Source organism: Acaromyces ingoldii, assembly GCF_003144295.1.
Source record: "Acaromyces ingoldii strain MCA 4198 unplaced genomic scaffold FA10scaffold_1, whole genome shotgun sequence".
NCBI classification, from domain to species: Eukaryota; Fungi; Basidiomycota; class Exobasidiomycetes; order Exobasidiales; family Cryptobasidiaceae; genus Acaromyces; species Acaromyces ingoldii.
In genome coordinates this window covers 47,009-73,254 of record NW_020290247.1, presented here as the reverse complement: position 1 = coordinate 73,254, position 26,246 = coordinate 47,009, and the positions used below count along the sequence as shown (strand labels likewise).

At 63.6% G+C, this 26,246-nt stretch overlaps 13 protein-coding genes across 13 annotated transcripts; 4 read left to right on the top strand and 9 right to left on the bottom strand.

The window, feature by feature from the left end:
• Positions 1 to 44: 44 nt before the first annotated feature.
• On the bottom strand, positions 45 to 4,786 carry FA10DRAFT_298113 (hypothetical protein). Its single transcript, XM_025524557.1, has one exon. The coding sequence runs from the start codon at positions 4,724 to 4,726 to the stop codon at positions 116 to 118; it is 4,611 nt and encodes a 1,536-aa protein (XP_025379837.1). The 5' UTR covers positions 4,727 to 4,786; the 3' UTR covers positions 45 to 115.
• An 88-nt stretch (positions 4,787 to 4,874) lies between these two features.
• FA10DRAFT_273560 (NAD(P)-binding protein) lies at positions 4,875 to 6,144 on the bottom strand (the record flags this gene model as incomplete). Its single annotated transcript, XM_025523171.1, has 2 exons — positions 4,875 to 5,788; positions 5,860 to 6,144. 2 exons carry the CDS (start codon positions 6,142 to 6,144, stop codon positions 4,988 to 4,990), a joined length of 1,086 nt encoding a protein of 361 aa, XP_025379836.1. The 3' UTR covers positions 4,875 to 4,987.
• A 224-nt stretch (positions 6,145 to 6,368) lies between these two features.
• FA10DRAFT_220424 (hypothetical protein) lies at positions 6,369 to 7,896 on the bottom strand (the record flags this gene model as incomplete). Its single annotated transcript, XM_025518545.1, has 2 exons — positions 6,369 to 7,705; positions 7,773 to 7,896. Coding segments are annotated over 2 exons (1,461 nt in total), but the record flags the coding sequence as incomplete, so codon positions are not given.
• A 3,731-nt stretch (positions 7,897 to 11,627) lies between these two features.
• On the bottom strand, positions 11,628 to 13,543 carry FA10DRAFT_263406 (hypothetical protein). The gene is made up of 4 exons (XM_025520209.1): positions 12,894 to 13,543; positions 11,929 to 12,827; positions 11,788 to 11,870; positions 11,628 to 11,718 (listed from the first exon to the last, which is right to left on the bottom strand). The coding sequence occupies exons 1-4, from the start codon at positions 13,481 to 13,483 to the stop codon at positions 11,668 to 11,670; spliced, it is 1,623 nt and encodes a 540-aa protein (XP_025379834.1). The 5' UTR covers positions 13,484 to 13,543; the 3' UTR covers positions 11,628 to 11,667.
• Positions 13,544 to 13,659: 116 nt separating this feature from the next.
• Positions 13,660 to 15,582, top strand: FA10DRAFT_490 (hypothetical protein). The gene is made up of 2 exons (XM_025525516.1): positions 13,660 to 13,904; positions 13,967 to 15,582. Exons 1-2 carry the CDS (start codon positions 13,674 to 13,676, stop codon positions 15,521 to 15,523), a joined length of 1,788 nt encoding a protein of 595 aa, XP_025379833.1. The 5' UTR covers positions 13,660 to 13,673; the 3' UTR covers positions 15,524 to 15,582.
• Positions 15,583 to 15,688: 106 nt separating this feature from the next.
• FA10DRAFT_216331 (hypothetical protein) lies at positions 15,689 to 17,128 on the bottom strand (the record flags this gene model as incomplete). The annotated part of the gene is made up of 1 exon (XM_025518503.1): positions 15,689 to 17,128. A coding segment is annotated over one exon (1,440 nt), but the record flags the coding sequence as incomplete, so codon positions are not given.
• Positions 17,129 to 17,554: 426 nt separating this feature from the next.
• Positions 17,555 to 18,943, top strand: FA10DRAFT_625 (hypothetical protein). The gene is made up of 6 exons (XM_025525615.1): positions 17,555 to 17,944; positions 18,030 to 18,121; positions 18,184 to 18,233; positions 18,340 to 18,371; positions 18,485 to 18,681; positions 18,715 to 18,943. Exons 1-6 carry the CDS (start codon positions 17,837 to 17,839, stop codon positions 18,869 to 18,871), a joined length of 636 nt encoding a protein of 211 aa, XP_025379831.1. The 5' UTR covers positions 17,555 to 17,836; the 3' UTR covers positions 18,872 to 18,943.
• Positions 18,813 to 19,692, bottom strand: FA10DRAFT_263402 (hypothetical protein). Its single transcript, XM_025520208.1, has one exon. It carries the CDS (start codon positions 19,506 to 19,508, stop codon positions 18,936 to 18,938), a length of 573 nt encoding a protein of 190 aa, XP_025379830.1. The 5' UTR covers positions 19,509 to 19,692; the 3' UTR covers positions 18,813 to 18,935.
• On the bottom strand, positions 19,569 to 20,523 carry FA10DRAFT_263401 (hypothetical protein). The gene is made up of 2 exons (XM_025520207.1): positions 19,754 to 20,523; positions 19,569 to 19,692 (listed from the first exon to the last, which is right to left on the bottom strand). Exons 1-2 carry the CDS (start codon positions 20,216 to 20,218, stop codon positions 19,639 to 19,641), a joined length of 519 nt encoding a protein of 172 aa, XP_025379829.1. The 5' UTR covers positions 20,219 to 20,523; the 3' UTR covers positions 19,569 to 19,638.
• On the top strand, positions 20,480 to 21,527 carry FA10DRAFT_495 (hypothetical protein). Its single transcript, XM_025525522.1, has one exon. It carries the CDS (start codon positions 20,826 to 20,828, stop codon positions 21,252 to 21,254), a length of 429 nt encoding a protein of 142 aa, XP_025379828.1. The 5' UTR covers positions 20,480 to 20,825; the 3' UTR covers positions 21,255 to 21,527.
• A 127-nt stretch (positions 21,528 to 21,654) lies between these two features.
• FA10DRAFT_225888 (hypothetical protein) lies at positions 21,655 to 22,643 on the top strand (the record flags this gene model as incomplete). The annotated part of the gene is made up of 2 exons (XM_025518663.1): positions 21,655 to 21,790; positions 21,865 to 22,643. 2 exons carry the CDS (start codon positions 21,655 to 21,657, stop codon positions 22,641 to 22,643), a joined length of 915 nt encoding a protein of 304 aa, XP_025379827.1.
• Positions 22,644 to 22,670: 27 nt separating this feature from the next.
• Positions 22,671 to 24,631, bottom strand: FA10DRAFT_282313 (hypothetical protein; the record flags this gene model as incomplete). Its single annotated transcript, XM_025523764.1, has 2 exons — positions 22,671 to 24,509; positions 24,569 to 24,631. 2 exons carry the CDS (start codon positions 24,629 to 24,631, stop codon positions 22,671 to 22,673), a joined length of 1,902 nt encoding a protein of 633 aa, XP_025379826.1.
• Positions 24,632 to 25,004: 373 nt separating this feature from the next.
• On the bottom strand, positions 25,005 to 25,343 carry FA10DRAFT_282312 (hypothetical protein; the record flags this gene model as incomplete). The annotated part of the gene is made up of 2 exons (XM_025523763.1): positions 25,005 to 25,214; positions 25,269 to 25,343. 2 exons carry the CDS (start codon positions 25,341 to 25,343, stop codon positions 25,005 to 25,007), a joined length of 285 nt encoding a protein of 94 aa, XP_025379825.1.
• Between the last annotated feature and the right edge of the window lie 903 nt (positions 25,344 to 26,246).

Sequence of the window (26,246 nt, the reverse complement as noted above, 5' to 3'; positions counted from 1 at the left end):
GAGACGCTGGAAGGAGACGCTGGAAGGAGACGCTGGAAGGAGACGCTGGAATGAGATTGATTGATTGGGGTGAATTAGTAGTAGTAGTAAAAGGAGGTGATACATGGGTAGCTAGCTATGAATGAGAGAGGGTCTCGCCAAAGGCGCGCGCGAGGCGGTCCTCAACATCAAGCATGGCGGCGCTGGCCGCGGGACGGAGGGGCGCCTCGTCGAGGAGAAAGGGCTTGGTGCGCGTCTTGCCCGCGTCGGCGCCCTGCAGCTGGATGGCGTGGTCGGCGTCGATGTCGCCGGCGGCCCAGCGTGCGGCAGCCTCCATCTGGCGCGTGCGCCGGGCGCGGTGCTGCTGCGCGAGGTGCCTGGCGAACGTGTCGACGCTTGTTGTTCCCCCTGCCTCTGTCTCGTTGGACGAGGGAGTGGAGCTGCACGTCTCGAGGACGACGTCGGCGGCCGCGGGGCTGCCGTCGAGGCGGAGCGCGCCGAGCGAGGCGAGCCAGCCAAAGAGGTCCTGCACCAGGCGCCCAGCCAGGCTCTGGCTCTGTCCCTGGCTCTGGCTCTGTCCGTGGCCGTGGCCGTCGGGCACGCGGCTCGCAAAGCGGTGCAGGACCGCATACCAGGCCGGCACGGCATCATCGAGAAAGAGGGCGAGGGTGGCGATGCTGCGCCAGGGATCCTGCACGCGCGCACGCAGGCCACCGAGGACGTCGATGAGGCTGGCGATGAAGTCTTTGAAGCCGTTGAGCAGGTCGGTGCTGCTGCCGCTGCTGCTGCTGCTGGGCGGCGTCGACTTGTGCACGCGGCGCACGACGTTGAGCAGCGGCTCAACGAGGGCCTCGATGGGCTGGCGCACGGCGGGGTCCTTGAGCGCAGCACGAAGCTTGGCACCGTCGCGCTTGGCGCTCAGCAGCCGCAGCAGGGCCTGCATATCGGTGATGAGACGCACGTCGACGTTGGCCCGCTGCTTGGCCAGCACCTCGTCGGGCGTGGGCGCCGGCCGGGTGGCGAAAAAGGCCTTGTAGGTGCGCGTGGCCGCGACGATGCGCTTGACGCCGTCCGTCGCCAGCAGCGGCTTGTCGGAGCCGCGGGCGATGGCGCAGACGAGGGGAATGTCGGCGCGCCGGGCGGCATCGCGGATCAGGCGCTTCTTGTGGTCGCTGCACTCCCACACAAAGTCGTGCAGCTTGCGGCTCAGCGCCGAGCCGAGCCGGCGCTTCAGCTCGGCCACCTGGCGCTCGTAGTCTTGCGTGGCCGTGGCGCTGCTCCCGCTCGGGTCCTCGCCGACAACGAGTGCGACGAGACGGTCGACGACCGAGGGCTTTGTCATGGCTGCGCGCACCTTGGCAATCATGAGGCCCGTCGGCTCGCGCAGGGCCAGCGCCAGCATCTTCCAGGGCACGGCCGCGTAGCCGTCCTGCAGCCGGGCAAAGTTGGCCGAGCTCGTGGCCTGGGCCTGGTTGACAAAGACGCCGTGCAGGGCATAGGCCAGGCGCAGGTTGGCCCAGGACACGGCGCGCTGGTACGGCAGCGGCAGCGCGCCAAATGTGGCTGCGCTCCGCAGCGCCTCGTGCGCCTTGGGGAAGCCGTCGCCGCCGCTGCCGCCGCCGCTGCCACCAAGACAGGCCTGGCCCAGCGCCTCGAGCTCGTCGCGCAGGTCCAGCACGTCCTCGGCGGCCGACCGGGCGGCGTCGGCACGCAGGGCAATGTTGTCACGGTCGAGACGGGCGCGTGCGTCCATGTCGAGGCGCGTTGCGTGGCGCATCTCGCGCTCGCCAAAGGCAGCGACACCGAGGAAATGGCGGCCCTCGTCGCTGTGGCCGGCGCCACGGATCGAGAGGGCGTCGCGGAGCCAGGCACGCAGCTGCTTGCGCCGCGACTCGATGTCCGTCTCGCTGCCCGCCGTCTCGTCTGTCCCCGCCGCGGGTGCTGCTGCGCCCTGCTTGGTGCTCGTCGAGGCGAGCGACGAGGAGCTGCGGTTGTTGGAAAAGAAGCGGCTTGCCCCCCTCTTTTCGTCGCCATCGACGTCGGCCTTGGGCGACCGGAGGAGGCCAAAGCTGTTGCGCTTGGCCGAGGGCGAGGGCGCCGCTGCCGTCGAGGCCATCGAGACCTGGCTCGTGTTGGCGCCCGAGGCCAGTCTGCGGAAGCCGTCGCCCTTGGCCGAGGACAGCGAGCCCGAGGCTGGAAGCGAGACGGGGACCGAGGCGGAGCGAGACGTGCCACCAGCGGTACCGTCGCCCGTGTTGAGCGACGACGACGAGAGGTTTCGCTTCGTCGATCCACCGTACACCGACGACGGCTGCGTCTCGAGGGCGCCGCTGGCCGTGGGTCCCGGGACGGCGCGCACACGCCTTCGCGGGCCCAGCTCGGTGGCGAGGCCCTTTGCCAGCTTGACAAAGTCGCCCTCGGTGCGCACGACAAACGACGGCGGGTGGCCGTAGCGCCGGACGGCGATGAGAAACTCGTCGGCGATGCCGCCGCTGCCCTGCCTCGCGCGAGCACCGACAATGTCGACCTCCATGCCGCCCTGGCGGAGTTTGTTGGCCGGCAGCCGGTGGCCCATGTAGGCAGCCAGCGGCGGCGGCTCGACGCTGCTCCAGGCCCAGCCTGCGAGCGCGAGTGGTGGCTCGCCCTCGCGGCTCGGCGGCTGTCGCTCGAGGCTCGAGACGAGGAAGCGGGCGACGACGGAAAGTAGCGCGCCCTTAAGGGCCGAGGACATCGTCTGCGTCTGGGCGTGGTATGCGTGTGGCCGCCGATCCATCTCGTCGCTGAGCGAGAGCGCCTGCAGGTGTCTGGCGAGCGGTAAGAGACCCTCGTCGATGAACTTGCGCGCGCCAGCCGCGCGGGAGCGCGCAGCGGCGGCACCCTCGATGGGCACCGCGGGGCCAAAGAGGGGGCAGCTGAGCATCGCCCGGGCCAGCGGCCGCACGAGGGCGGTGCGTGGCAGGTAGGGCGCGCGCCGGTGCGGGTCCAGCTTGAAGCAGGCGAGGTCGCACTTGGCCAGCCCTGCCGGGTCGGCGGGCTGCCACGCCTCGTCGAGGCTGGCCAGCATCCAGAGGCGCTCCAGCTCGTGGCGCAGCTCGACATCGACGAGGCGGCGCAGGAGGTAGTGGCGCAGCTGGGGCCCATTGGCGACGCTGCTGCTGCTAGTCAGCGCGGGAATGGTCTTCTTGCGCTGCTGCGTCGGGCTGCTGCTACTCTTGCGCTGGCTCGGGCTGCCACTCTTGCGCTGGCTCGGACTCGTACTCTTGCGCTGCTCCGGACTGGCAGCACTCTGCGCACTTGCCTCCTGCCTGGATGGCCTCGCCGTCGCCGTCGCCGCGGCAGCAGACGGCGTGCTGCTGTTGTCAAAGTACGAGCTCTGGCCCGGGTCAGGCGCCGTGGCCTTGGGCGTCGCCGTGGGCGTCGGCTGGTCTTCGTCGTCGTCGTCGTCTCCTCTGTCGCCAGGCGGCTGCAGCTGGAGAGAGGCCGTCTCCGAGGCCTGGCGCGACAGGGCGTCCTTGAACGAGGACGCCGTCGAGGGCTGCTGCGACTCGTGTCCCGACAGCTGCCACGGCGACGACGGGACAGACTGCTGCTCGTCCTGCAGCGCATTCAGCGCAGTCCCTTGCTCTTCATCGTCGTCGTCGTCGTCGCCGCCGTCAATATCAAAGCCGCCCTCGACGAAGCTGAGCTCGGAGCGGTCGGCGATGCTCTCGTCGTCGACCAGGCTCGGCTCAACGGAGTGGATGCGCCCGTGCTGGGGCCGCTCCTCGTCCTGCACCATCAGCGGCACCCGCTCGATGCCGACGTCGCGCAGCGTGAGCGGGTCCCTGGCCACGTCGACGCCGGCCGCGCCTGCCGCAGACGGACCGGCGGGCGGCAGCTCCGTCGCCGGCGACTGCGTCTTCATCGTCGTAAAGATGTCGCCCGTGCTCGCCTCGGGCACCACGGCCGCCGTGACGACGACGGGCCGGGCCGAAGAGGGCGCAGAGGAGGGCGAGGTGGTGGCGGCGGCGGCGGCAGCCTCGGCGGCGCGGGCCTCTTTGCGGCTGATGCGCATCAGCCGGCTCAGGATGCCGCCGCCCTGCTTTGTGGTCCGGGTCCTGCTCAGGCCCCGCTGGAGCGGAGGCGCCGTCGTCGCTGGTGCCCCGGCAAGAGGGGCTGCTGCTGCGGCGGCGGCGGCGGCTGGGTCAGCTGCAGTGCCTTCATCCCGCGCCTCAGCTCTGGGAAAGGCAGGCTCGGCGCTCTCCAGTGCCTCTCGGGCGCCGAGCACGATGGGGTCCTGCGCCTTCCACGCCTCGTCGTAGTGCGACTCGGCATCGTCGTCGTCATCGCCACCGTGGCGTCCCGAAAAAAGAGAGTCGTCGTCGTCGTCAGGGGCCGGCGAGCTGAACCACGAATTCGAAGCGGCAACCGCAATCGCCATGGCTTCCTGGTCGTTGAGCAGCTCCTCGTCGATGTCGTCGTGGGCAAACGACGCGGGCGAGGCTGCCGACGACGAGGCTGCTGATGTCGAGCCTGCTGACAGCGACGGCATTGATGGCGAGGCTGCGGAGAGAGGCGGCGGCAGCGACGGCGGCGGCGGCGGCGGCGACTTGAAAGACTTCGACGATGCGGCAGTCGACAACGACGACGACGGCGGCGACGCGTACAGGCTCGCCGCGGCCGCGTGGGGGTCCATGGCCGGCTGCTGGCGCTTCTTGGCCAGCGACAGGCGAAAGGGGCCCTTTGACGCCGTCCGCTGCTCGCCCATGGTTGTCGAGTGAGATGCTGGAGCGCTCGCTGCTCGCTGCTCGCTTCGAGATAACTACAGTACAGTACTTTTTAGAGGGCGTCTGAGTTCCAAAGCGGGGCCTCTCCGCATGCGCTCACTCGCTCGCACGCACACACACACACAAAAGCAGCGAGACATGAAATTTTTTGCTTTACTTTGCCCTTTCTTTTAATTTAAGCTACCCGATAATCTGTCTCAGAGCAGCTAAGGCGCGGGAGTGGGAGAGAGAGAATGAGAGCGCTACAGATAGACAATGGCCTCGTCGGGCACGCCCTTCCAGCCGCGCTGCTCGAGGTCGAGGAGCGAGCGGACGCCGTCGTCGACCGTCTTGGCAAAGGCGTGGTACTGGATGCCCAGGAGCTCCTCGGCCTTGGTGCCCACGAGCTCGTGTACGGGCAGGCCCCTACCGCTGCCCGGCTTGCCCACGGGCGTCTGCTTCTTCCACGCCTCGGGCACCACGGCGGACGCGTGGAGGGCATCGACGAGGTCCTGGTGCGTCCACGTCTGCGCCGCGGGTCCCACGCGTTCCCCGCCTGCCTGGGGACGGAGGAGTGCCTCGACGTGGGCCTGGGCCGCATCGCGCACATCGACGACCGAGCCCGAGGGCGCAGGCAGGTCCGCGTCCGTCTTTTGACCGTGGGTAAAGGCCCAGATGAGGGCCATGCTCGTGTTGAGCCGCTCGGCCGAGGCGACCTGCTGCAGGACAGGGCCCAGGACAAAGGGCGGGTTGATCGTCGCCAGGTCCCACGAGGGCTGGTGCGTCGCGACAAAGTCCCAGGCTGCGCGCTCGGCCAGCGTCTTGGAGGCGCGGTACGCCTCGACGGGCACCTGGTTGTCGCCGTCGCGCTCGTGGCCCTCGACCGAGGTCGAGTTCCAGTCGGCCTCGGTGTAGCGCTGCGGCGGCGGCTTGGTCGACGTCAGGATCGCCGCAAAGGAGCTCGTAACGACGACGCGCTTGACTGTCTTGCTCTTGAGGATCGACTCGAGCACGTTGGTCGTGCCCCGCAGCGCGGGCTTGATCAGTGTCTCGGTTGCGCGGCCCTGGTGTGCGCCTCGTGAGTCAGTGTTTCTTTTCCTTCATAGCCGCCCCCTCGTGTCACCAGTCGACCCACCTCGGTGTTCATGTGGAAGGGCGAGGCCGTGTGCAGGACGCCGTCGGCATCCCGGACGGCGTCGTCAAACACGCCGGGCGTCTCGAGGTCCTCGGCGACGACGTACTCAAACTTGCCCGGGTGGCGCTTGTCAAAGAGCTGGCGGAGGTAGTCGCCCTTGTCCGTCGAGCGCACCGTCGCGCGCACGCGGTGGCCGCGCTCCAGCAGCTGGTGCACGCAGTGGACGGCGAGGAAGCCGCTTGCGCCCGTGACGACGACGAGCGAGTCTGGTCCGATGGCTGGCATGGTGAGGATGAAGTTACTTGGGTAGAATTGACAATGCGACAGAGTTTATAGGACCCCTCCCTGTTCTAACCCTCCACCTGGGTGGCGTGCGATCGATGGACCCAGAGCCGTGTCATTAGATAAATTTTAAATTCTCGGAAAATCATCGCAGATACAACAGTGGAGAGTGAGTAAGTGGAAGGAGGAGTACAGGAGTGGAGAGTGAAGAGGTGCTACAGCTCAGCGAGATCGAAGCGGCCGTAGCCGGCGCGCTCGGCCTCGTCGACGACGTGGTGCCAGATCGAATAAGAGCTTGCATCTTCGTCATCATCGTCGTGGCCGTGGCCGTGGCGCAGGCTCTTGGGCACGATGAAGCGCTCGATGAGGTGCGCCGCTCCGTTGGCCGTCGAGATGTCCTGGAAGACGACGGGGACACCCTCGACGGCGATGCGCGTCTGCAAGGGCCCCTTGCCGCCCGGCAGCGGGTAGTAGCGGAACACCTCGACGTCGACCTGCTCAAACTCTGGCTTCTTCTTTGAGACCGAGGCCTCGTCGCCGTGCTTGTGCTTGTGGCAGCGCAGCTTGGGCAGCGCCGTGTCAAACTTGAAGCGCGTCACATTGGCCGGGCCTCCCCATCCGGCCGCCTCGCCAAAGAGGGCGGCCACCTCGGCGGCGTCTCGCGTCTCGTCCTGCGCGGCCTTGACGCCCGGCACGCCGTAGACGGCATCGGCAAAGAAGGCGGTACGGGGCAGCGTGTGGAAGGCCAGCACCTTTTGCAGCACGCGCGAGCCAAAGGGCGAAAAGAGGAACAGCTTCAGCCCCGCGGGCAGGCGGAGGAAGGCGAGGTTGCCCGGCGCAAACAGCGTCAGCGCCTCGAGGCCGTGGGCGTGTGCGGGCGGGTGCGTCTCGTGATCCTTTTCCAGCGCGCGCACCAGGCCGAGGCTCTTGTCGGAGCCGCCCTTGTTGTGATGGTGGTGGTGGACAGCGCTGTGGTTGAAGGGAATCTTGAGGTATGTGTCCACGTCGACCTTCTGCGCGGCACTCGTCAGGGTGCTGAACGTGGCTTGGCCGTAGAAAAGGGCCTGGAGCGTGCTGGGAGGGATCAACAGTGGGTAGCGCACTCCATGGACGAGAGAGCCGCCGACCTCGACGTCGCGGTAGACGATGGGGCTGTAGCCGTTGAGCACAACGGACCAGCGGGGCAGGATGACTTTGCCGACGCGGACCCGGAACGGCTCCCCGTCGAGAAGGTTCCCCACCACCTCCCTCGTCCGCTCGCCGTGTACCTTGAGCAGCGAGGCCACGGTGCTGTTTTGCGCCAGCTCCCAGGCCGTCAGCGGCTTGGCCGAGTCAACGACGTGGTAGCGGATAGTGGCGTCGATGAGGAAGGCGAGGATCTTGCGTCTACGCTTCTTCCTTTCGTCGTCGTCGTCTTCGTCGTCGTCACCATCATCGCCCTTCTTGGAAGCCTCGATGTCGTCCACCTCACGGACGATGCGGTCCCATGCGGCGACGTGCTCCATTGGGTCACCATGCTCCATCACCTCCATGGCCCTGTGCTTCCTCTCGACATTGAGCGGGGCTGCCAGAATGCACCGTAAGCCAGGATTCTCTCTCTCTCTCAAATCAGACCGGTGAGGCAGACGCACCAAAGAAGGTAATCTTCTTTTCCTTGTCGTCGAGCAGCTCTTTGCTGCCCTTGCCTGCGTACTTGAGCACCTTTTTGAGCTGGCTCAGGTCGGGTGTGTCCTGGATGAATTCCCAGATGGACTTGTCGACGGGCTCCTCGTCGAACGTCGTGACGACGTCCTTGGAGCTCGCGCCGACGAGGTTAGAGAGCTTGCCGCTGAGCCAGGAGACGAGCGGCAGCGCGGGTGCCTCCGTCGAGGCAAAGCGGAGTTGCTGCTGCACGTCGCTGAGTGCTGGCGCGGGCGTCGCTCCGGCCAGCGAGGCCGACGCGACGAGGAGGGGCACAGTGGAGAACAGACGCATTTGACCACAATCAACGAGGAGAAGAGAGTCGAGGGGGGAAAGAAGGGAGGGACACAGCAGGGTATGCTGAATTATAGCTAGCTGACCTACACCCCCGCTCGGCCTGCCTCTTCCCATGCGCATGCCCGCCCACCGTCGAAGCCCCAGCCGGCCAGGGCATGCCGAGCCCTTTTCTTCCAAATCTCCACATCTGAGGCCCTTGTGCTCTGACAAATAGCCAGCGCGCTCGGGCCACCCTGCGCTGACGACATTTTCCGGAGCGCAAAGCTGAGCGTGCGCAGTCGGCGGACCCTGGCAGAAAGCCAGCGCTGAGAAAGCGGGCACGGCTCATTGGCCTCGTGCGTGCGTGCAGTCAGAAGGTACTCACAGACTCGTTACGCAATAACGAGGGGGGACGGCCCCTCTGGGCTCGCGGGGACAGCACGGAATTGCCAACGGTTTGAGAATCCGGAACGCTCGCGCGATGCTCTCGACCAATGTCATTGCAAAGCCAGACGAGTACAGCGGAGTGCGATGAGAGAATGGGAGCATGGGCAGATGGGAGAGAGAAGGAGAAGGCAAGGGTGTTCGCAAGGAGGAGGCGTAGCATCCCACGTCTGACCACGGCCCACGTGCCCCGCTGGGGTTGGCCTTGGCTTGAATGGGGAAGGCTCGTCGTCGTCCGTAGGTGAAAGTCGCTATTCGACACGGGTCAACAGGTTGGGCACTTGGAGCCAGATCGAAGCGATGTGGCACTTGATCCCGTATTTCGAGGGCCAGCCAAAGACGTTGCCAACGGTAGCTTTTGCGCCCTTGCCGATCAGGATGTTTTCCTTTCTACACCACTTTGGGTCATGGGTGCCCTGCACGGTGAACAGGATGTTTTCGAAATACACATCAATAGAACCCATGATTCTGCCCAGGACCTCGACAGCAAAAAAGACTGAGCCAGTCAGCGACATTGTCTTGCAGCTTGAAAGGATCGGAGGTCTCACTCTCGGTCATTTTATATGCTGCGACGTCGTTGTAGTGTGGATAGACCCAGGTTCCCTGCACCGATGTGGACAACATCCAGTCTCCCCTGCACCATCATTCGATCAGCATGTCCTCATTCGTCGACATTAGCCTGGAAAGGATTTAAACCCACCGTGCCGGTGAGTGCCACATCTTGTAGCTCAGGTAATCGTTTTCCTTACAGAGTTGTTCAGTTGCATGAGCCTGCGGCTGATTTGGGTTGACGTTCGGATTGTAGACCTCCGATGTCCACACTAAGTTGTCGGACTCGTCGTAGCCGAGCACAGGCTGGAAGAGCATCTCTGAATCCTGCCATTGAACCGCTTTCAGCCTTTCGATGCTTGACTTGAAAGAGCGGCGAGCAAGGGGAGATGAGATGCCTTACCTGTGTAGACAAGCCGGGCCAGACGTAGACTCTGGGAGGCGGATACTTGGCGTAAAGGTTTCCCTTCATGTAGGTGACATGCCCGAAGGACACATTATACAGAATGAAGAAGATGGTGCTTTTCTCTTGCTCGGTGGTGCGGAGAATGCTTTTGGGCCCGCGCCAGGGACCGGTCTCGCGGCCGGGATCGTCTGAAGTCTTGCGTATGGTCTCGCGGCCGGGGACGTCTATACGGTTGCGTAGATCCTTGCTGATTCGGAAGGCGCCGAGTAGCGGCAGGAGGAAGAAGAAGAGGGGGAGGGAGAGGAGCAGCATCAAGACACGAGCAGGTGGCTGTGGTGGCAGGAGGGACGATGTCGTGGTAGGAGGAGAGCAAAGTAGCTCGAAAAGACAAGGAGCGACAAAGAGCGACAGGACTCGTAAAAGGGACAGCGGGCCAGGAACAATGGCTGGGCGTCTCGCACTCACTACCTGCCGTGGCTCCGAGGCTGTTTGGATGGCCTGCGTGGGAAGAAGAATCATCCACCGATTCTGTCGCCGCTTCAAAAAAAAAGCCAGTATTTCATTGACCTTGTACGCGCAGTCAGAAGGCAGTCACAGAATTGTCACGCAATGTCGGAGGGGGGGACGAACCCTCCTTGACTCGCGGGGACATGTGTGATTCCCATTGGCTTCAGATCTACGAACGCTCGCGCGAGGCTCCCGCCCAGTGCCATAGCAGAGCCGGTATACGGCGAAGATTGGGAGCAGGGGCAGATGAGGGAGAGGAGTAGGAGAGAGAGGGAAAGAGTACTCGCGAGGAGGACGAAGGAGAACAAGCATAGTATTCAGCGTCTGACCACGCAGCCCACGTGCTGTGCAAAAGACAGCCGGGGAGGCTCGTCGTCCGTCGGTGAAGGCTGCTAATCGACGTTGGCCGCCAAACTGAGGACATGGAGATCGATCCACTCGATATGGCACAATGCTCCATAGCGGGTCCACGTGCCTTTGAATTCACCGAAGTTGACTTCCAAGCCTTTGCTGTTCTGGAAACTGTCTTTGCTGCACCACTTCAAGTCTTGGGCGCCGTTCACGGTGAAGGCGATGTGGTTAAATAGCGCATTAAAAATTGTGTCATCCTGCCTGCCCAGTGCCTCGACGGCAAAAAAGACTGAGCCGGTCAGCGAGGCTTGACTGGCGAGCAACGTGGAGACGATTCTCACCCTCATTCATGTGGTAGGCTTTGTGGTCTTTGTAATGCGGATTGGTTGGGCCTCCAGGCGTCCATGTGGACAACATCCAGTCTCCCCTGGGCCACAGTCTTATTAGTGATCTTGGACGTTGCTGCAGCGCTGTCTCAAGAAACGCCAAACCCACCGTTCTGCCGAGTGCCACATCTTGAATCCAAGTTGACTCAAAGGGGAACAGGGTTGACTTCTTGCATGTGCCTGCGGATTGGCGGGATTGGCCTCTGGGTTATAGACCTGTGACGACCATTGGCAGAGATCATTCTCGTCGACGCCGAGTACAGGCTGGAAGAGGATGTTCTTATGCTGTACCACTCTCAGCCCTCCAATGCTTGAAAGACGTCGCACAAAAAGAAAAAAAAAAACTTACATTTGCAGACATGCCGGGCCAGACATAGACGTTGGGAGGTGGGGGTAGGGCAACGACCGCTCCGGCAAACCAAATGATGTGACCGCCGTCGGGCACGTTTAGATAAGTGAAAAAGATCGTGTGCTTGTCTTTTTTTGGGACGGGCACCGTGCTGACGATTTTTGGCATGTTTTCGACAGCTGGATCCGGATTGTTTGGTCGAACGGGTCTTTGCCTCGGGTCCTCTATCGGATCCGGTTTCCCTGGATACAGACCGTGGACTGTAGGAATGAAGATAGCCACGATTGCCAGAAGGAAGAAGATGAAGAGCATCGCGACGCGAGGAGATGGCTGTGGTGGCAGGAGGGATGATGGGTTGGCAGGAGGGTAACGTAGCTTGGAAGGACAAGGAGGGACAAGGAGGGACAAGGAGAGGCTCGTAAAAGTGACAGCGGGCCAGGTACAAGGGCTGGGCGTTTCTCTTTCGCTGCCCACCGTGGCTCCGGGGCTGTTTGGGTGGCCCGCGTGGGAAGGAAGCATGCACCAGAATTGTCGCCGCTTCAAAAATAATAGTATTACATTGACACACCGCAGCAGCACTAGATGAGGCCCTGGCGCTTCAGCAGCTCGTACGTCTTTTTCGTGTAGGTCTGTGCGGAGATTGGCGTTCAAGTCAGTCATAGTCACAGCAGAGTAAGGGGGAGGAGAAGTGCACTCACATTGCCGTGCTCGTCCTCGACTTCTTCTGCGTCGCCCTGCTCGTCGGCCACGGCCTTGCCCTGCTTCTTGAGCTTCTCGGCGACTGTCAGGGCAGGAGAATCAGCTTTCTGTGGGCAAAATAATGAAGGCAAGCCACCCACGGGCAAGGGCATCCTCGATGCGCGTGATCTCGTAGAAGTGCTTGGTGTTGGGCAGGCCGAGGGCACGCATGCCAAATGCGTGCCGCGACTCGGAAAAGTGTCGCTCAAAGTTCTTGCGGCCCTGGTAGACGTAGTCGGAGCAGATCTCGCACTTGAACTCGACGCCGAGGCCGTGCAGCTTGTACAGCCAGTAGGGAATCGGCTTGCCGTCCCAGCCGAGGGGCAGCCGGCGCGGGTTGTAGAGGCGCCCTTCGTCGTCGTCGTCATCGTCGTCATCGCCATCGCCGCCGCCGCCGCCGCCGCTCGTCTGTCCCCGGTCGCCGCCGCGTGGTCGCTCGTCGCCGCCAGCTTCGTCAGCCTCGGCCTGGCGCTCCTTTTCAGTCAGTGCCGCCCGGCGCTCGACATTGGCCCGCGTCTCGGCCCGCGTCGCCAGCAGCTCCCTCCCCGCAGCCTGGATCAGCGCCTCGTCGCGGGCCATCGCCTTTGCCTTTGCCCGCCGCTTCGCCTGCTCCACCTGGCCCGCCTCGTCGTCGCCCCGGGCAGCGCCACTGCCCTGCGCGGCCCCGGACGTCGATTGTCCAGTTGCGCCCCCGTTTGCGAGTCTCTGGGCGGCCTTGGTGTGCTTGGCGCCCTGGAGGTGCGCGTCAAAGACGGTCTGCTTGGCAAACGACCGCGCGCAGGCCTCGCACCAGATGCCGTCGCCGCTGGGCTTCGACGGCGCTGCCCGCGCGGGTGCTCCAAAGATGCGCTCCCCGCCGTCCTCCCAGCCGGCCAGTCTGCCATTGTCCCAGTCGTCTTCAAACGTCGCCAGCGTCGTCAGCTCGAGCATGTCAATGTCCTGCAGCGGCCGCGTCTTTCGGAGAAAGGCCAGGAGGTAGGCCTGCAGGTCGCGCAGGTATCTGTCAGATGGAGAAGGGGCTTAGCTTTCACCTTCGAAGTCTGCAAGAGGGACAAGAGGCTCTCACCTCCGGTAGCCCTCGGTGCGTTTCGTCTCGTCTGGTATCCGCGAGCCGTCGCCGGCAATCTTGTCGAGAATGTCAATGTACTGCAGGTAGCTGATCCGCCGCACGCCCTTAAGGTTGAGGAACGCGTCGTGGTGCACATAGACGTCCAGGAAGCGACCGGCAGCCTCCTCGCCGCTGAACATGCGGTCGACAAAGTCCAGGCCGGCTGCAGCCTCGGCCGCCGAGCCTGTGCCCTCGAGCGCGCTAAAGTCGACCTGGAAGGCGTCGGCGGAGGCGCCGGGGTAGCGCTTGTGGTAGTCCTTGACCTTGGCCAGCCGGTCGTAGAACTCGGACATGGCGTCGTCGGAGCTCGACGGACCAATGGCCTCCATCTCGCGCGCCCGCTCGCCCGCGACGTCGCGATAGAAGTTGTCGAGAAAGGCACTGCGCGAGACGATGCGGTCGAGCAGGTCCGACGCCTGGTGCGCCCGCTTCAGCTGCTCCTTGTGGCCCGCGGCAGACGAGCCCAGCACGTCGGCTACGGCCTGCTCGTAGCGCTCCACCTCCTCGTGCGTCTGCCTCGCGACCTCAAAGATGGATGTCTCTGCCATGGTCTCGCCGTGCTCCTCGACCTGTGTCGACTGCTCTTGCTTCCTCAGCCTTGGACTGATTGCTTCTCGAGGATTGGATTGGAGACGGGCTGAAATTTCTATTCACGTGTTTGGAGTCAGTCACGTGGTGATTTCATTCATCGCAAGAGATCGCCACTCTATGTCACCCCCATCGACTTCCATCACCACAATGTCGGCGGCTGCTCTGTCCTCGCTGCTGCCCCAGCCGCGCCACTCGATGGCCGTCACGGTCGAAGAGGAGCCAGTGGTAGCACCAGCGGACGAGAGAACGACAGTAGCAAGGCCCTATGGACAACGGCGGGGATGGAAGCCGCGGGAGCAGGACGACTTTGGCGACGGGGGCGCCTACCCTGAATGCCACATTGCCCAGTACCCCCTCGAGATGGGGCGCAAGAAGTCGGTGAGTAATCACACTCTCGAGATAGGCCGGTCTCAGGGCTCGGAAGCTGACTCTGACCGCAGAGCAAGAGCGGCAGCTCGCTCACACTGCAGGTGGATGGCGAGGGCAACGTGCGCTACGACGCCATCGTCCAGCAGGGCCGCAAGGAGGGCCAGCACTATCAGTCGCAGTTCAAGGACCTCGTGCCGCTGCGAGAGCGTGGTGATGACAAGGATACTGCGCGGGACATGGACCGGCCCGACGCGGAGTCAGTCGCTGAGACGGCCGAGCGCACGCGGCTGGCGCTCGAGAAGATTACACAGAGTAAGATCAAGGCGGCGCAGCCCAAGAACGTCGCCACCGGCGGCAGCGGCTCCTCGTCGTACATTCGCTACACGCCCGGCGGGCAGCACGGCCAGGAAGGGGGCGCAGGCAAGCAGCGCATCATCAAGATGTCGGAGCAGGCCGAGGACCCGCTGGAGCCGTCGCGGTGGAAGTTCAAAAAGGTGCCAAAAGGCCCACCAAGCCCGCCACCGCCGGTGCTGCGGAGCCCGCCACGCAAGATCACGGCGCAGGAGCAAAAGGAGTGGATGATCCCACCGTGCATCTCCAACTGGAAGAACAACAAGGGCTACACGATTCCCCTCGACAAGCGCCTCGCCGCCGACGGCCGTGGCCTGCAGGACGTGCACATCAACGACGGCTTTGCCCAGTTCAGCGAGGCGCTCAACCTGGCCGACCGGCACGCGCGCGAGGAGGTGCGGCAGCGGAGCCTAATGCAGCAGAAGCTGGCGCAGAAGGAGAAGGCAGCCAAGGAGGACCACCTGCGCCGCCTGGCGCAGCGTGCGCGCGAGGAGAGGAGCGGCCTCGCGCCTGCTGCTGGCGATGACGATGAAGACGAGGATGACTTTGACTCGAGGCTGGGTGCCGCGCCGGCAGCGGCCAGGGCGGGCGGCGGCGGCGGTGGCAGCACCGCCAACAACATCGCCGCCGCCCTGGCTGGGTACGGCAGCGACAGCGACAGCGACGCCGAGTCCGACGACGACGACGACGACGACGCGGCACGGGAGCGTGACCGGCTGCGCGAGGAGCGACGGCGCGAACGGGAGCGCGAGATGCGCATGTCGAATATGGGCACCGAGCAGCGCGCCAAGATGCTGGCCCGCGAGCAGAACCGCGACATCTCTGAGAAGGTCGCCCTGGGCCTGGCCAAGCCCACGTCGTCGTCGGATCAGGTCGACACTCGGCTCTTCAACCAGGAGAAGCTTGACGCCACGTTTGGCGACGAGGACTCGTACAATGCCTTTGACAAGCCCCTCTTCTCTGGCAGCACCGCCGCAGCGGCCATCTACAAGCGCCCCGCCGGCCGGGCCAGCGGCGCTGGTGGTGCCGACGACATCTACTCGGCCGAGGGCGTGCAGGAGGCCATGGAGAACGACCGGTTCGGGCTGGGCAAGTCGCGGGCCTTTGAGGGAGCCCAGTACCAGGAGGCGCGCGACGGCCCGGTGCAGTTTGAAAAGGACGCCGCCGACCCGTTCTCGATCAACCAGTTCCTCGACGAGGCCAAGCGCGGCACCAAGCGCGGCGGCATCGACAGCGGCGATGCCGCCTCGAGCCGAAAGCGTGCGCATGCCGAGTAGGCTTGTACTCACCGCACCCATCATTCTCACCCGTACTCACTCTTCCCTGATTCATTGAGACACATGACCAGTCCTGCTATATTATTACCACTCTGTACAGTACTATGCTGCTAGAAATCACATGGACCCTTCTTCTTCGTTGCCGCGCCAGCCACCCCAGAGCTTGGGGCCCTCGATGTCGTAGCGCTTGCCGCGCACGGCCCAGAGGCCCCAGTTTGCCTTGACGGCCACGCGCGGGTCAAAGTCGGCGACGGCCCACTGCTGGCTCGCAAAGACGTTTTCGCCCGGGTTGACGAGCCACTCGAACTCGCCCTGGATGCCGTCGACGGACTCAAAGGCGAGGATGTCGCGCTCGACGTCGGCGGGGCTGAAGCCCGTCGAGACGAGGGCGCACTTTGTGCTCAGCATCTGCCCCAGGGCCACGGCCCACTCGCGCTGGGCCTGGACGATGGGCGCGGCCGTGAGGCTCGTGTAGCTGCCCTGCGGTCTCTCGGCCGACGTCGGGCCTGCTGCTGGTGCTGGTGCAGGCTCAAGGGCCGGTGTGTCTCCTCCTGCTGGCTGGGCGGCGGCAGCGGCTGCTGCTGCTGACGGCTGCATGCGCTGCCGCTCGTCCTGCGCCTCCCACCGCTGCCGCACCGCCTCGTTCTGGCCGACGACGCTGGGGAAGCCAAAGCCAGGACTGAAGGCGAAGAAGACGTCGGTGTACGGGTCAAATGGCTCCAGCTGGCTGTGCACCTCCTCGTACCGGCACTGCAGCGTCGTCAGGGTGAGGCCCTCGGAGATGACGACCGTCTTGGACGGCACGCCGTAGTTGGATGTCCGGTGCCGGCCCTTGTGCATGGAGACTGTTGATGACGGTGACGACGACGACGACGAGGAGGAAGGCGCCGGCTTGTGGTCCGCCAGCACGGCCTCGGGCCCAATGAGAAAGATGTGAAAGGCGACGCCGGGGAACACGTACGTCAGCTGGTCCCACACCGACGGCGGGAGCGACGACTCGGCTCGCGCGCCAACGACAAAGATGCGCATCACATCCAGGCTCGGCTTGCTGCCCTGGAGCGGGTGCAGCGTCTGCCGCAGCGCAATCATGCTCCGCAGGCCCTCGTGCGTCATGCGCCCGCTCCGCCGCGTCAGCGCGCTGTTCTCGTGCAGCACCCCGGCCACGGTGCAGGGAAAGGTGAGAAGGCGCGAGACATGGCGCCGGGACCGGTCCGTCTCAATCGAGTTGAAGTTGCGCGTGTAGAAGAAAATGTCCCACGACGACAGGTTGATGGTCTCCTCGATGCCCTGTGGGCCCGGCAGCCTGAACTCGCTCATCTCCCGCCCGCTCCGCAGGTCGTGCTCGTCCTCGTTGGCCTCGCGCAGCCGGGCCACGTACTTTGCATGGTCCGGGTCCTCGCTCCACTCCTTTTCGCTAAAGTGCGTCGGCCAGCCGCAGTCGGGGCACTCAAAGTTGACATTGCGCCGCACGCCGTCGCGGTTGAGGCTGACGGGGCAGGGCGCCAGCTTGCGGATCCGGTCCCCGCGCGCCCGCATCGCCGGGATCGGGCTCTTGGACAGCGGGTGGAAGAGGTTGTCCTGCGAGAGAATCGGTGGCTTGCTGCTGCTGCTGCTGCTGCTGGGGCCGCCTCCTGCGCCCACCGAACCGGGCTTGGCCTTGCTGCGCCCAAACGAGAGCCCAAAGAGCGTCCGCCTCTGCTCCAGCGTCCGGCTCGCGCGCACAATGATCGGCCTCATCGTTTGTGTCATCGCGTCAGCCTGGGGAGCAGAGCAAGACTGGCATTAGACGCAAGACTGGAGAGGGACGAGAAGAATGGGACGCGCTTAAAAGCTCGCTCGGCCGAGCGTTCTACTAAGTGAGAAGCCATGTGGGATTCGAATTTCGAGCGCGTCGCCATCCCAGTTCAGCATGCCTATGACAAAGTGATTTTCGCTCCAGAGAGGTGGAATACCATCAAAAATCCAATCCTAATCCTAACCCCAACCCTAACTCTTACCCCAACCCTAACCCTAACCCACCCTAACCCTAACGGACCTACCCCTAACCAGCGCCGACCTTCTAAGATCTAGGGAATTGGGACCAGCCGAAATCTTGCATTTTCTCGGCCGACGAGAATGACAGAAGTCAGCCCAATGACAAAGCGTCGGGCGAGCGAGTTTTTATGCGCATCCAGAAGAATGCGCGCGACACGTGCTTCACTTTTGGAAAATCCTTCTCGTCGCACCCTTCGTCGCATCCACCGCTTCCTCTCTTGCCCGTTTTCAACCCCTCATTCCCATATCTAATCCCCCATCCATCCACCCGCCCTCGCCATGCCATCCCCCGCTCGTCTCTACATTGGCCGCCTGAGCCCCGATGTGCGCCAGGCCGACCTCGAGGAGCTGTTCAAGGGCTACGGAAAGATTGTCGACCTGCGCCTGGTGAGAGCATGGCCGCGAGGCGAGCCTGCAGCCCGCACACGAGAGCCCCGCAAGCTGACCAAGCATGACTACTACCCCCACTCAGATGGGTGCCTTTGGATTCTGCGAGTGGGAGAAGCCCGAGGACGCTGAGGATGTCATCAAGGACTTCAACGGAAAGACATTCATGGGCGAGCGGTGCGTGTGAATCCGACCCACATCCTCTCCTTTTCCTGCTGCTCACATACCACCGTTGACAGCCTCATCATCGAGCCTGCCAAGGAGGCCAGGCCCAAGGGCCCCCCCGCCGGTGGCGACCCCTATGCTGGTGGCTACGGAGGCGGCCGCGGTGGCTACCCGCCCTACGGAGGCTACCCTCCCTACGGCGGCGGCGGCGGCGGCTACGGCGGTGGCTACGGTGGCGGCTACGGAGGCGGCTATGGCGGCGGCTACGGTGGTGGCTACGGCGGTGGCCGTGGTGGCTACGGTCCCCCACCGCCTGGCTACGGCCCCCCGCCGCGCTCGGGCCCCCCGGCCCCGCGCAGGATGCGCCACGGCCAGTACCGCCTCATTGTCTCGAACCTGCCCGCCAACACGTCGTGGCAGGACCTCAAGGACATCGGCCGCGAGGCTGGCCACGTCTCGTACGCCGACATCGACCCGTCGCGTCCCGACGAGGGCGTGCTCGAGTACGACAACCGCGAGGACTACGAGCGTGCGCTGGACAAGGTCGAGGGCATGGAGCTGAGGGGCAGCAAGCTGCGCATCGACCCGGCCGAGCGGCCCAGCAGCAGCAGCCGGCCCCCCAAGGAAGCCTCGCCTGCGCCGCGCGACCGCAGCCCTGCGCCCCGCCGCTCGGCCCGCGAGGACAGCCGCGAGCCACCGGCGCGTGGCAGCCGCTACGAGAGCCGCAGCCCCCCGCCGCGCCGTGAGCGCGACTACGAGTGATGGATGGCTGGCTGCGACCTGGTAAGGTGGCTCCTCCCCCTTCTTTTCCCTTCCTGACCCACTTTCAGCCGTCTATCGGTGCCGTTGTCCCCCTCCTCCAAATCGTGTCCCCCTTCGAAGAAGAAAAGAAAAGGCGAAGCCGTTTCAGAAATACAAAAGTGGTGTCCCTGATCCCCGCCGGAAAGGAGGCGCGCCAGATGGCGCCAAGTGACGCAGAGTGGCGTGGAGCGAGCGAGATGCGAACGAGCGAGCTGCGTAGACGAGAGCGAGATTCGTAGAGACAAAGAGACAAAGAGACGTACGCGAGATGGGCAGTGACGAGAGCGAGACGTGAAGACGAGAGAGAGAGGCAGGCGGGAAGGTTAGGTGGACAGTCACGAGAGCGAGACGAGCGCGAGAGACGAGAGACGAACGCGGGCTGTCGACGTTCGTCTCGATCTGCGCTGCTCTGAAGACCAGGAGACGTTGGAGACGGGGAGACGCCGTGCCGAAGCAGAGATGAAGCATCCGTCCGAGGGCTGAGTAATCGTGAGACAAGAGGTGAGTCCTCCTCTGCCGCGGCGGCACTGACCCCGGCCCTGGTGCGTGTGGAATGCAATGCTATTTCTCTGCATGATATCCATTGTCTCTGAGGCATTGTTGAGTATGTTCTTGCAGAGCGGCATCAGCATCCCCTTCTATTATGTTATGTTATGAAGCAGGCATTCTTGAGGCACATGAGAGAAGCAGTCAGGCATTCCAGAAGCGATCAGGCGTTCTGAAAGCGATCAGGCATTCTTGGGCGCCCTCTTCCAGAGAAGCGTCAGGTACACCTCGTCGTTCTGGCAGGTGCATGGTCAGTGTGCGCCGTGCCTGCGACGGCGAGAGGAGTGATGCACTCACGCCGACCTTCCATGGCTCGGGCGGGCGCAGCGCAACAAAGGGCTCGCCGTCGATGGTGAGGAAGCCGACGTTGCGCGTCTGCCGCGTGCCCTCCCAGTTTGCGTCGATGCAGACGCGCACGTCGTGGTGCACGGTGCCCGCCACGTCGACTGCGTGCTTTTCGCCACGGTAGTAGACAGTAATGGGCTCTGCGCCCCCGGCGCCGTCCTCGTAGGAGTAGGGCCCCGCGTAGGACGTGATGGCGCGGAGGCCTGGCCGCGTCGGGTCGGTGCCGTCGGCCAGCACGTGGGCCGACAGTGGATGGCCCTCGAGCAGCTGCGCCGACATGTAGCCATCGGCGCTGTAGAGAATCTGGCCATGGCCGTGCGGGCCCAGGACATCGTGCTGCGCCTCGCCGCTTGCCCGGTTGATGACGCTGAAAGCGGCCAACTGCCACGTCGTGCCGGCCAGCGAAGACAGACTCATGGTGGTTTGTACTGTAGAATCGTCACTGTGGAGGGCGCGCTGGAAGTTTAGTCTACTTGCGCCGGGCCGCGCATCTGAGCGTGGCCACGCTCGCGCCGTACTGAGCTTCTGCATCAGATCGGCCACGAGCAGTACCTCAGGCAACTCCAGTAGGAAGACAGGATGAGCGTACTAAAGCGGCTCCTCAGCCCATGTTTCGGCCGAATTCCTCAGAAGATGGCAAGCATCAGGAGCCATCGACAACGTCCTCACTCTCCACCCCGCAATTTGCATTCCACATTGACCTGTGTTTAGTCCTGCTTGTCTGATGGAGAGAATAGGGGTAAGCATTACCATTGGAAGCTCCTTTTAGCGGAGACTTGGCGCTCAGAGTAGCGGTCCAAGCAGTGCCTTCCACCTCTTACTCGTGAGCCTTAGCGTGTCACTCTGCTCCCAGCGGGCACACGGCCGTTGATCTGCAGAGCGTCGCCTGGCCAAGTGCCAGCTCGAGCAGCAGAGGTCCGGGCGATGATTGGAGAAGGAAGCGCATCGGCCAAGGCTCCCTTTGTGAGGCGACGCGCGGGCGCTCCCTTTGTCACGGTGACACGCGCCTGCTCCCTTTGTCGCCATGTCACACCCTCTTCACGCTAGGCTCTCCGTGTCGAGCCCTGATCACACTGGCGTGCACAGACAGATGATGAGACCACTGATGGCAGTTTGCAAGGGTATAAGAGAGGCCCCGCCCACTGTGCCCTTGCTCTGCAACCACCCACGATGCAGGACCTCATCAGTGCGCCGTTTCCCCTCCTCTTCAAGGGCGAGCTCTACGTCGACCGGGAGCGCTTCATCAGGGCCCTTGTCGAGCGCAGAAGTCAGCAGCAGCAGCAGCAGCAGCAGCAGCAGAACCAGCAGAACCAGCAGCGACAGGCCGCCGAGGCCAGGCAGGAGCACGCCGACTGGGCCAAGTGGAGCGTCGACGTCGGCCGCAAATTTCTCAACGGCGAGCTGGTCTTGGCGCGAGGACCACCACAGCCCAAGAGCGTCGACGAGGAGCTGAGGGACATGCTCCTGGACAGCCATGCGCTCGCTGAGTTCCGCCAGTGGGTGCTCAAGCGCAGGAGGGCTGAGCGTCAGGAGCAGCGCGAGAGGGACCGGGGCGTCGTCCTGCGCGTCGATTCAGGCAGCCACAATTGATTAGCTACTCCTAGGCACGTCACACGGATCCTCCTCGGTGATTTGGGAAGCCCACTTCCGAACAGCTGTCTGTTAGTCTATCTTGAAAACCAAATCGGAAGTCGAAAAAAAAAAATTTAGACTAGGCACGCCATGGCGTCTGCTCAGTTCCGATCTTGTTCCTTGGGGCTGTGGTCATGCAATCGATGATAACGTCTATATAAGCACGAACCCACGATGCGCTGTCCATCATCAAGCAACAGCTGCCTCCTCACTCACCAACAATGCCTCTCCTCGTGCCCCGCGACATCACTGCGACAAACCCGAGCGCATCGACGCTCGAGGCGCTCAACAAGATCAACCAGTATGGTCCTTACGGCTACGAGCCTAATCTGGGCGGCGCCATCGTCTTCACCATCGGTCAGTCTCAGTCTCAGTCTCAGTCCTGATGGAAGATTCAAGAGAGCTCGCCACTGATGCATACACACACACAGTCTTTGGCATCTGCTCTGCCTTTATCCTGTACAGAGTCTTTGCCCGCCGCGCATGGTGGGTGCTCGCTACGCTGGGCGTGGGCGCCGTCTTTGAGTGCGCCGGCAACGCCGTCCGCATCTATGGGCACTGGCACGCCGACGTGGTGAACCCGTACATTGCGCAGCAGGTCATCCTCGTCCTGACGCCGGCCTTTATTGCCGCGTGCCACTTTGCCACGCTGGGCAAGCTCGGCCAGGCGTACCCGCACCAGCTGCCGCGCTTCATCCGCAAGCCCCAGTGGATCACGGCCTTTTTTGTCATCCTCGACGTTGCCTCGCTGGGGATCCAGGGCGCTGGCAGCGGCCTCGCCGGCTCCACCGAGGCGTCGGACACGGACGCAGACGTGGACACGGTCAACAACTACGGACTGATCGTCGTCGGCGGGCTGGCGCTCCAGCTCGTCGGCTACCTCGTCTTCAACGTCGTCTTTGTCCTCTTCAGCCTTCGCCTGCACCGCGCAGGCCTCCTGGACAGCGGCAGCCGCCTGCGCGCTTTTCTGATCGCCACCTGGTCTGCCTCGGCCCTCATCCTCATCCGGTCCACCTTCCGTACCGTGGAGATGGCGCTTGGCTGGATCGGGCCCGTCGCCACGCGCGAGTGGTACTACCTCGTGTTTGATGCCACGCTTGTGGCTGCCTCGATCGTGCTCCTCACGCTCTACTCGCCGGCAGACCATGTCCCTACCGGCGAAGTGGTGCAGCAGCAGGCAGAAAAGTACATAGATGAAGAGCAGGCCTGATGACACGATAGAAATACAATCAAAATTTCACATCAATGAGCCATTCCAAGCCGCTGTGGCCCAGTGCTGTGCGTCGGGTGCCTCGGCGACAGAGAGGGCGCCCAGTGCCTCGTCGCTGGACGGCGAAGATGAGGAGGACAGCAGTGCCTGTGCCTCGACAAAGGTTTGCCAGGGCTCCGTGTCGCGCTCCGGCACCGAGAAGCAGTAGTCGGTGGGGCCGAACCGGGATGGTCGGCTGGGCACGATGTACTGGCGCAGCTGTCGCTGCATGGCCTTCATGGTCTCGTGGATATCCCTTGAAGTCTGCTGCTGCTGCTGCTGCTGCTGCTGCTGCTGCTGTGGCCCTGCCTGGAGCTGCGCCTGGAATTGCGCGTGGCGCTCGTGTGTCTCGGCCAGAAAGCTGCGCAGCCGCGATGCAATCTCGCCCGAGTCGCGGCTCGAGTCGCACGTCGACACAGCGTCGATGAGCTGCGCAACGCACACGAGGACGTCGCCGGCAGTGATGACAAGGGTGGCCTCGAGGGCCAGGGGCCCCAGCGGGACCAGCTGGTTGGGCAGGATGGCGAGGTCAGGCATGTGCTGGACCAGGGCGCAGCCCCAGATGGCATACGTTGCCGCCAGGTCCATGAGGACTCCGCGCTGGGCACGGAGGAGGCCCAGCCGCGCGGCCTCGCCGTCGAGCTTGGCGATGCGGAAGAACGAGGCGAGGACGAGCTCATCCATTGACGTCGACGCTGACGGCATCGGCAGCTCCTCGCCCTGCCGCAGCCCGTACTCGCACAGGGCACTCCAGGTGCCAATGACCTGGCGGAGGAAGAGGCACTCGAGGAAAAGAGACTTGATGCCCTTTCGCCGCGTCACCTCGTCGATGGCGCCTGCGGCCATGACGGCCTCCCACACCACCTCGGCCGGCAGCTCGTCGCGCCAGGCCCGGAACGTCGTCATGGCCCGCTGCACGTCGGCGACCGCCACGCCGCGGCCCTGAGCCTGGGGCGTGACAAACTTGATCGAGATGGCGCGGACGACAAAGGCGAGACGGAGCATGAATTGCAGCTGCGTCGAGTCAAACGCCGCCGTCGACGAGCGCTGGGCCAGATGAGCCGGCGCGTCAAAGTCATTCTCGGGGCTCAGCATCCACACCGGCAGCTCCGTGTCGTAGTCCTCGTCGCGGATGAGCGCGTTTCTCCGCCGCCCAAAGGCCCGAAAGGTGTCCTGGATGAAGCAGGACCAAAAGATGCGTGACATGCGCCGCGCCTGCCCCGCGCTCACGCTACGTCCCGCGCAGTCCTGCAGCCGGCCATTGACGAGAACCGGCTCGCGGTGCATGCCGGCCTCAAAGACGAGCCGGGCAATGACCTCGTACGAGAGCGCGTCGAGGAACAGCGGGTCGTCGGGCCGGCTGACCTGCGACGTGATGAGATCCGACATGACGTACGTGGCCTCGATGACGTCGGCCTTTTCATCCAGGCTCTCGGCGGGCGCCTTGGTCAGGAGCAGCTCGCGGAAGCGCTTCTCCATGGCGTACTGCAGCTTGAACTTGTCCTCGGCACCCATCACGGCCGGCTCGAGCAGTCCGGCGCCCATGCACGCCGTCGCCAGCACGACGAGGTCTGCGTCTCGCTCTTCGTCGACGCGCGCCACAAGTGCGCCGATGTCCAGGACGGGCATGCAGGGCGCTGCATAGCGCATGTAGGCCACGACGCAGGCATGGAGCGTTGTGCGTGTCAGGCCAGCAATCTGATAGGGATTCGGGTTCTTGCTCCGCCTCTTTGGGTTCCACGTAAAGGTGCACTTGAGTCCGTGGCGGTCGCACGCGCTGCACTCGGCCTCGCCCCGCTCCAGCCGGATCCGCCGGTCGCACGTCACCTGGCATTCTTGCCTTGAGCATTCTAGCCGGCACCACGGCGTGCTCTTCGGTCACTCACCTTTCGCAGACGACAGGCGTCGCACGAGGCGCTCATCACCCGGCGCTCCCTTTCCTTTGACATGCTGATCTCGGCACTAGCCTCTCTCTGCGAACTGTCTTTGCGGCTTAGCTCGCGACCTGTCGTGCTATCTGGACTCGCTGCCCGGTCTCGCAGCTTCCCTCTTCCCTCCTGGATCGACCGCCGATCTCAGGCACTGCCTGCTGATCAACTCATGGCAGGGTCCGATTCATGCGCACTAGTCTCTCAATTGCCACGTGGCACGTGCCTGCTTGCACCGGTGCCTGGAACACACACGACTAGTCATGTTACGGCGGAACACACACGACTAGTCATGTTACGGTGGGAGATGGGCAGGTACACGGCTTGACATTGCACGGCGCTGCTAAAAAGATCTGGGGGGAAACAAAGGAATGAAAACAGTAGGTGACAAAGCTCAGTGGTTGCCGGCGGGGATGCCCAGGTCCGTGATGAGGGGCACGAGCTCGGGGACGCTGCTCAGAATCGTGTCCTCGAGGTTGAGTTCGGGCGCATCGCGGCGCTGGCGGCCGTGCAGGGCCTGCGTCAGCTTCTCCAGGCTGCCCTGGAGTCCTGCAAGGAGTGCATTGAGGCCTTCGAGCTCCGGCGTCTTGGTCACTCCGCCGTACTGGAGGCCCTAGTCAGCTTGCGTTGCTGTTTGGGTGTACGCGGGAGCACTCACATCGGTCTGGGGCAGGGGAGAGGCGAGTGCCAGGGTGGCAGAGAGCGCGACCGTAAGGAGCGAGAGACGGACCATTGTGTGAAGAGAACCGTGCTGGGAGAAGTGTGATGGCCTGAGCCAGTAAACTGAGACGAGCGCCTTTTTATCGGCTGCCCATCTGATCGGGCCCCCTGTCCGTGAGCAAAGGATCCCCGCCTCGGAATCTGATTAGAAGGCGAGCTTGTTCGAAAGCGCGTTCAGACGATGACGATCACTCTTGCGCCATCGACGCCTACGTTTGGGTGACAGACGAGGAAACACTATCGACCTTCTTTGATTGGGTTAGCGCCTCTTGGCGCGTCTGTCAAAATAGGCAAATTGTTGCAGCAGCGGACGCCTGTCAGGAAGAAAAGAGCTCTCACTGCCCGTGCTTCGACGCTACTGCAAGGCGAATTCCTCCAACTCTGTTCGGTAGATGAGCGATTTTCTCCTGCAGCAAGAGCCTAAACTGTCTAGCGCCCGAGGCCAAGGATGGCGTGCTCCCGGCGATTCCCACCCGGTGACCACAGTCGACACGTTCAACCGACGGACGCTTTCGCCATCAACGAGGCTAGGATGAGCACCCGCCCGTCGGCCGTCACGCCATTCAGGGGCATGGTCTCGGGCTTCATCCCGGGCTAGCTGACCGTGATTGAGCCATTTTCGAAGGCTTTCAAGCTGCTTGAGAGTCATTTTGAGGCACTATGAGACACTTTGAGAGAGCATGATGCACTTCCAGGCACTTTGAGGGAGTGTGAGGCCGCTCAAGGCACTTCGAGGAAGTATGAGGGAGCATGAGGCCACTCAAGGCACTGCGAGACACTAAGAGTAGCCTAGAGTCGCTCGGGGCCACATCAGATAGCTTTCGAACATTGTCGAGGCACCAGCTGCCCTAGGAGGGGACAGCTACCGTAGGCTGACACTGCCTGAGAGCCTACTTAAGTCTGCCTTTTTCAGACT

Bases quoted from the DNA above. Each gene is read 5' to 3' on its own strand.
- FA10DRAFT_298113 (XM_025524557.1), bottom strand. From the start codon at position 4,726: ATGGGCGAGCAGCGGACGGCGTCAAAGGGCCCCTTTCGCCTGTCGCTG.
- FA10DRAFT_263406 (XM_025520209.1), bottom strand. From the start codon at position 13,483: ATGGCAGAGACATCCATCTTTGAGGTCGCGAGGCAGACGCACGAGGAG. The intron at 12,828-12,893 runs GTGAGAGCCTCT...TCCATCTGACAG, and splicing joins CGCACCGAGGGCTACCGGAG to ATACCTGCGCGACCTGCAGG. The intron at 11,719-11,787 runs GTGAGTGCACTT...ATCTCCGCACAG, and splicing joins TCGAGGACGAGCACGGCAAT to ACCTACACGAAAAAGACGTA.
- FA10DRAFT_490 (XM_025525516.1), top strand. From the start codon at position 13,674: ATGTCGGCGGCTGCTCTGTCCTCGCTGCTGCCCCAGCCGCGCCACTCG. The intron at 13,905-13,966 runs GTGAGTAATCAC...CTCTGACCGCAG, and splicing joins AGATGGGGCGCAAGAAGTCG to AGCAAGAGCGGCAGCTCGCT.
- FA10DRAFT_625 (XM_025525615.1), top strand. From the start codon at position 17,837: ATGCCATCCCCCGCTCGTCTCTACATTGGCCGCCTGAGCCCCGATGTG. The intron at 17,945-18,029 runs GTGAGAGCATGG...ACCCCCACTCAG, and splicing joins AGATTGTCGACCTGCGCCTG to ATGGGTGCCTTTGGATTCTG. The intron at 18,682-18,714 runs GCTGCGCATCGA...GCGGCCCAGCAG, and splicing joins ATGGAGCTGAGGGGCAGCAA to CAGCAGCCGGCCCCCCAAGG.
- FA10DRAFT_263402 (XM_025520208.1), bottom strand. From the start codon at position 19,508: ATGCCTCAGAGACAATGGATATCATGCAGAGAAATAGCATTGCATTCC.
- FA10DRAFT_263401 (XM_025520207.1), bottom strand. From the start codon at position 20,218: ATGAGTCTGTCTTCGCTGGCCGGCACGACGTGGCAGTTGGCCGCTTTC. The intron at 19,693-19,753 runs GTGAGTGCATCA...TGCACCTGCCAG, and splicing joins CCGAGCCATGGAAGGTCGGC to AACGACGAGGTGTACCTGAC.
- FA10DRAFT_495 (XM_025525522.1), top strand. From the start codon at position 20,826: ATGTCACACCCTCTTCACGCTAGGCTCTCCGTGTCGAGCCCTGATCAC.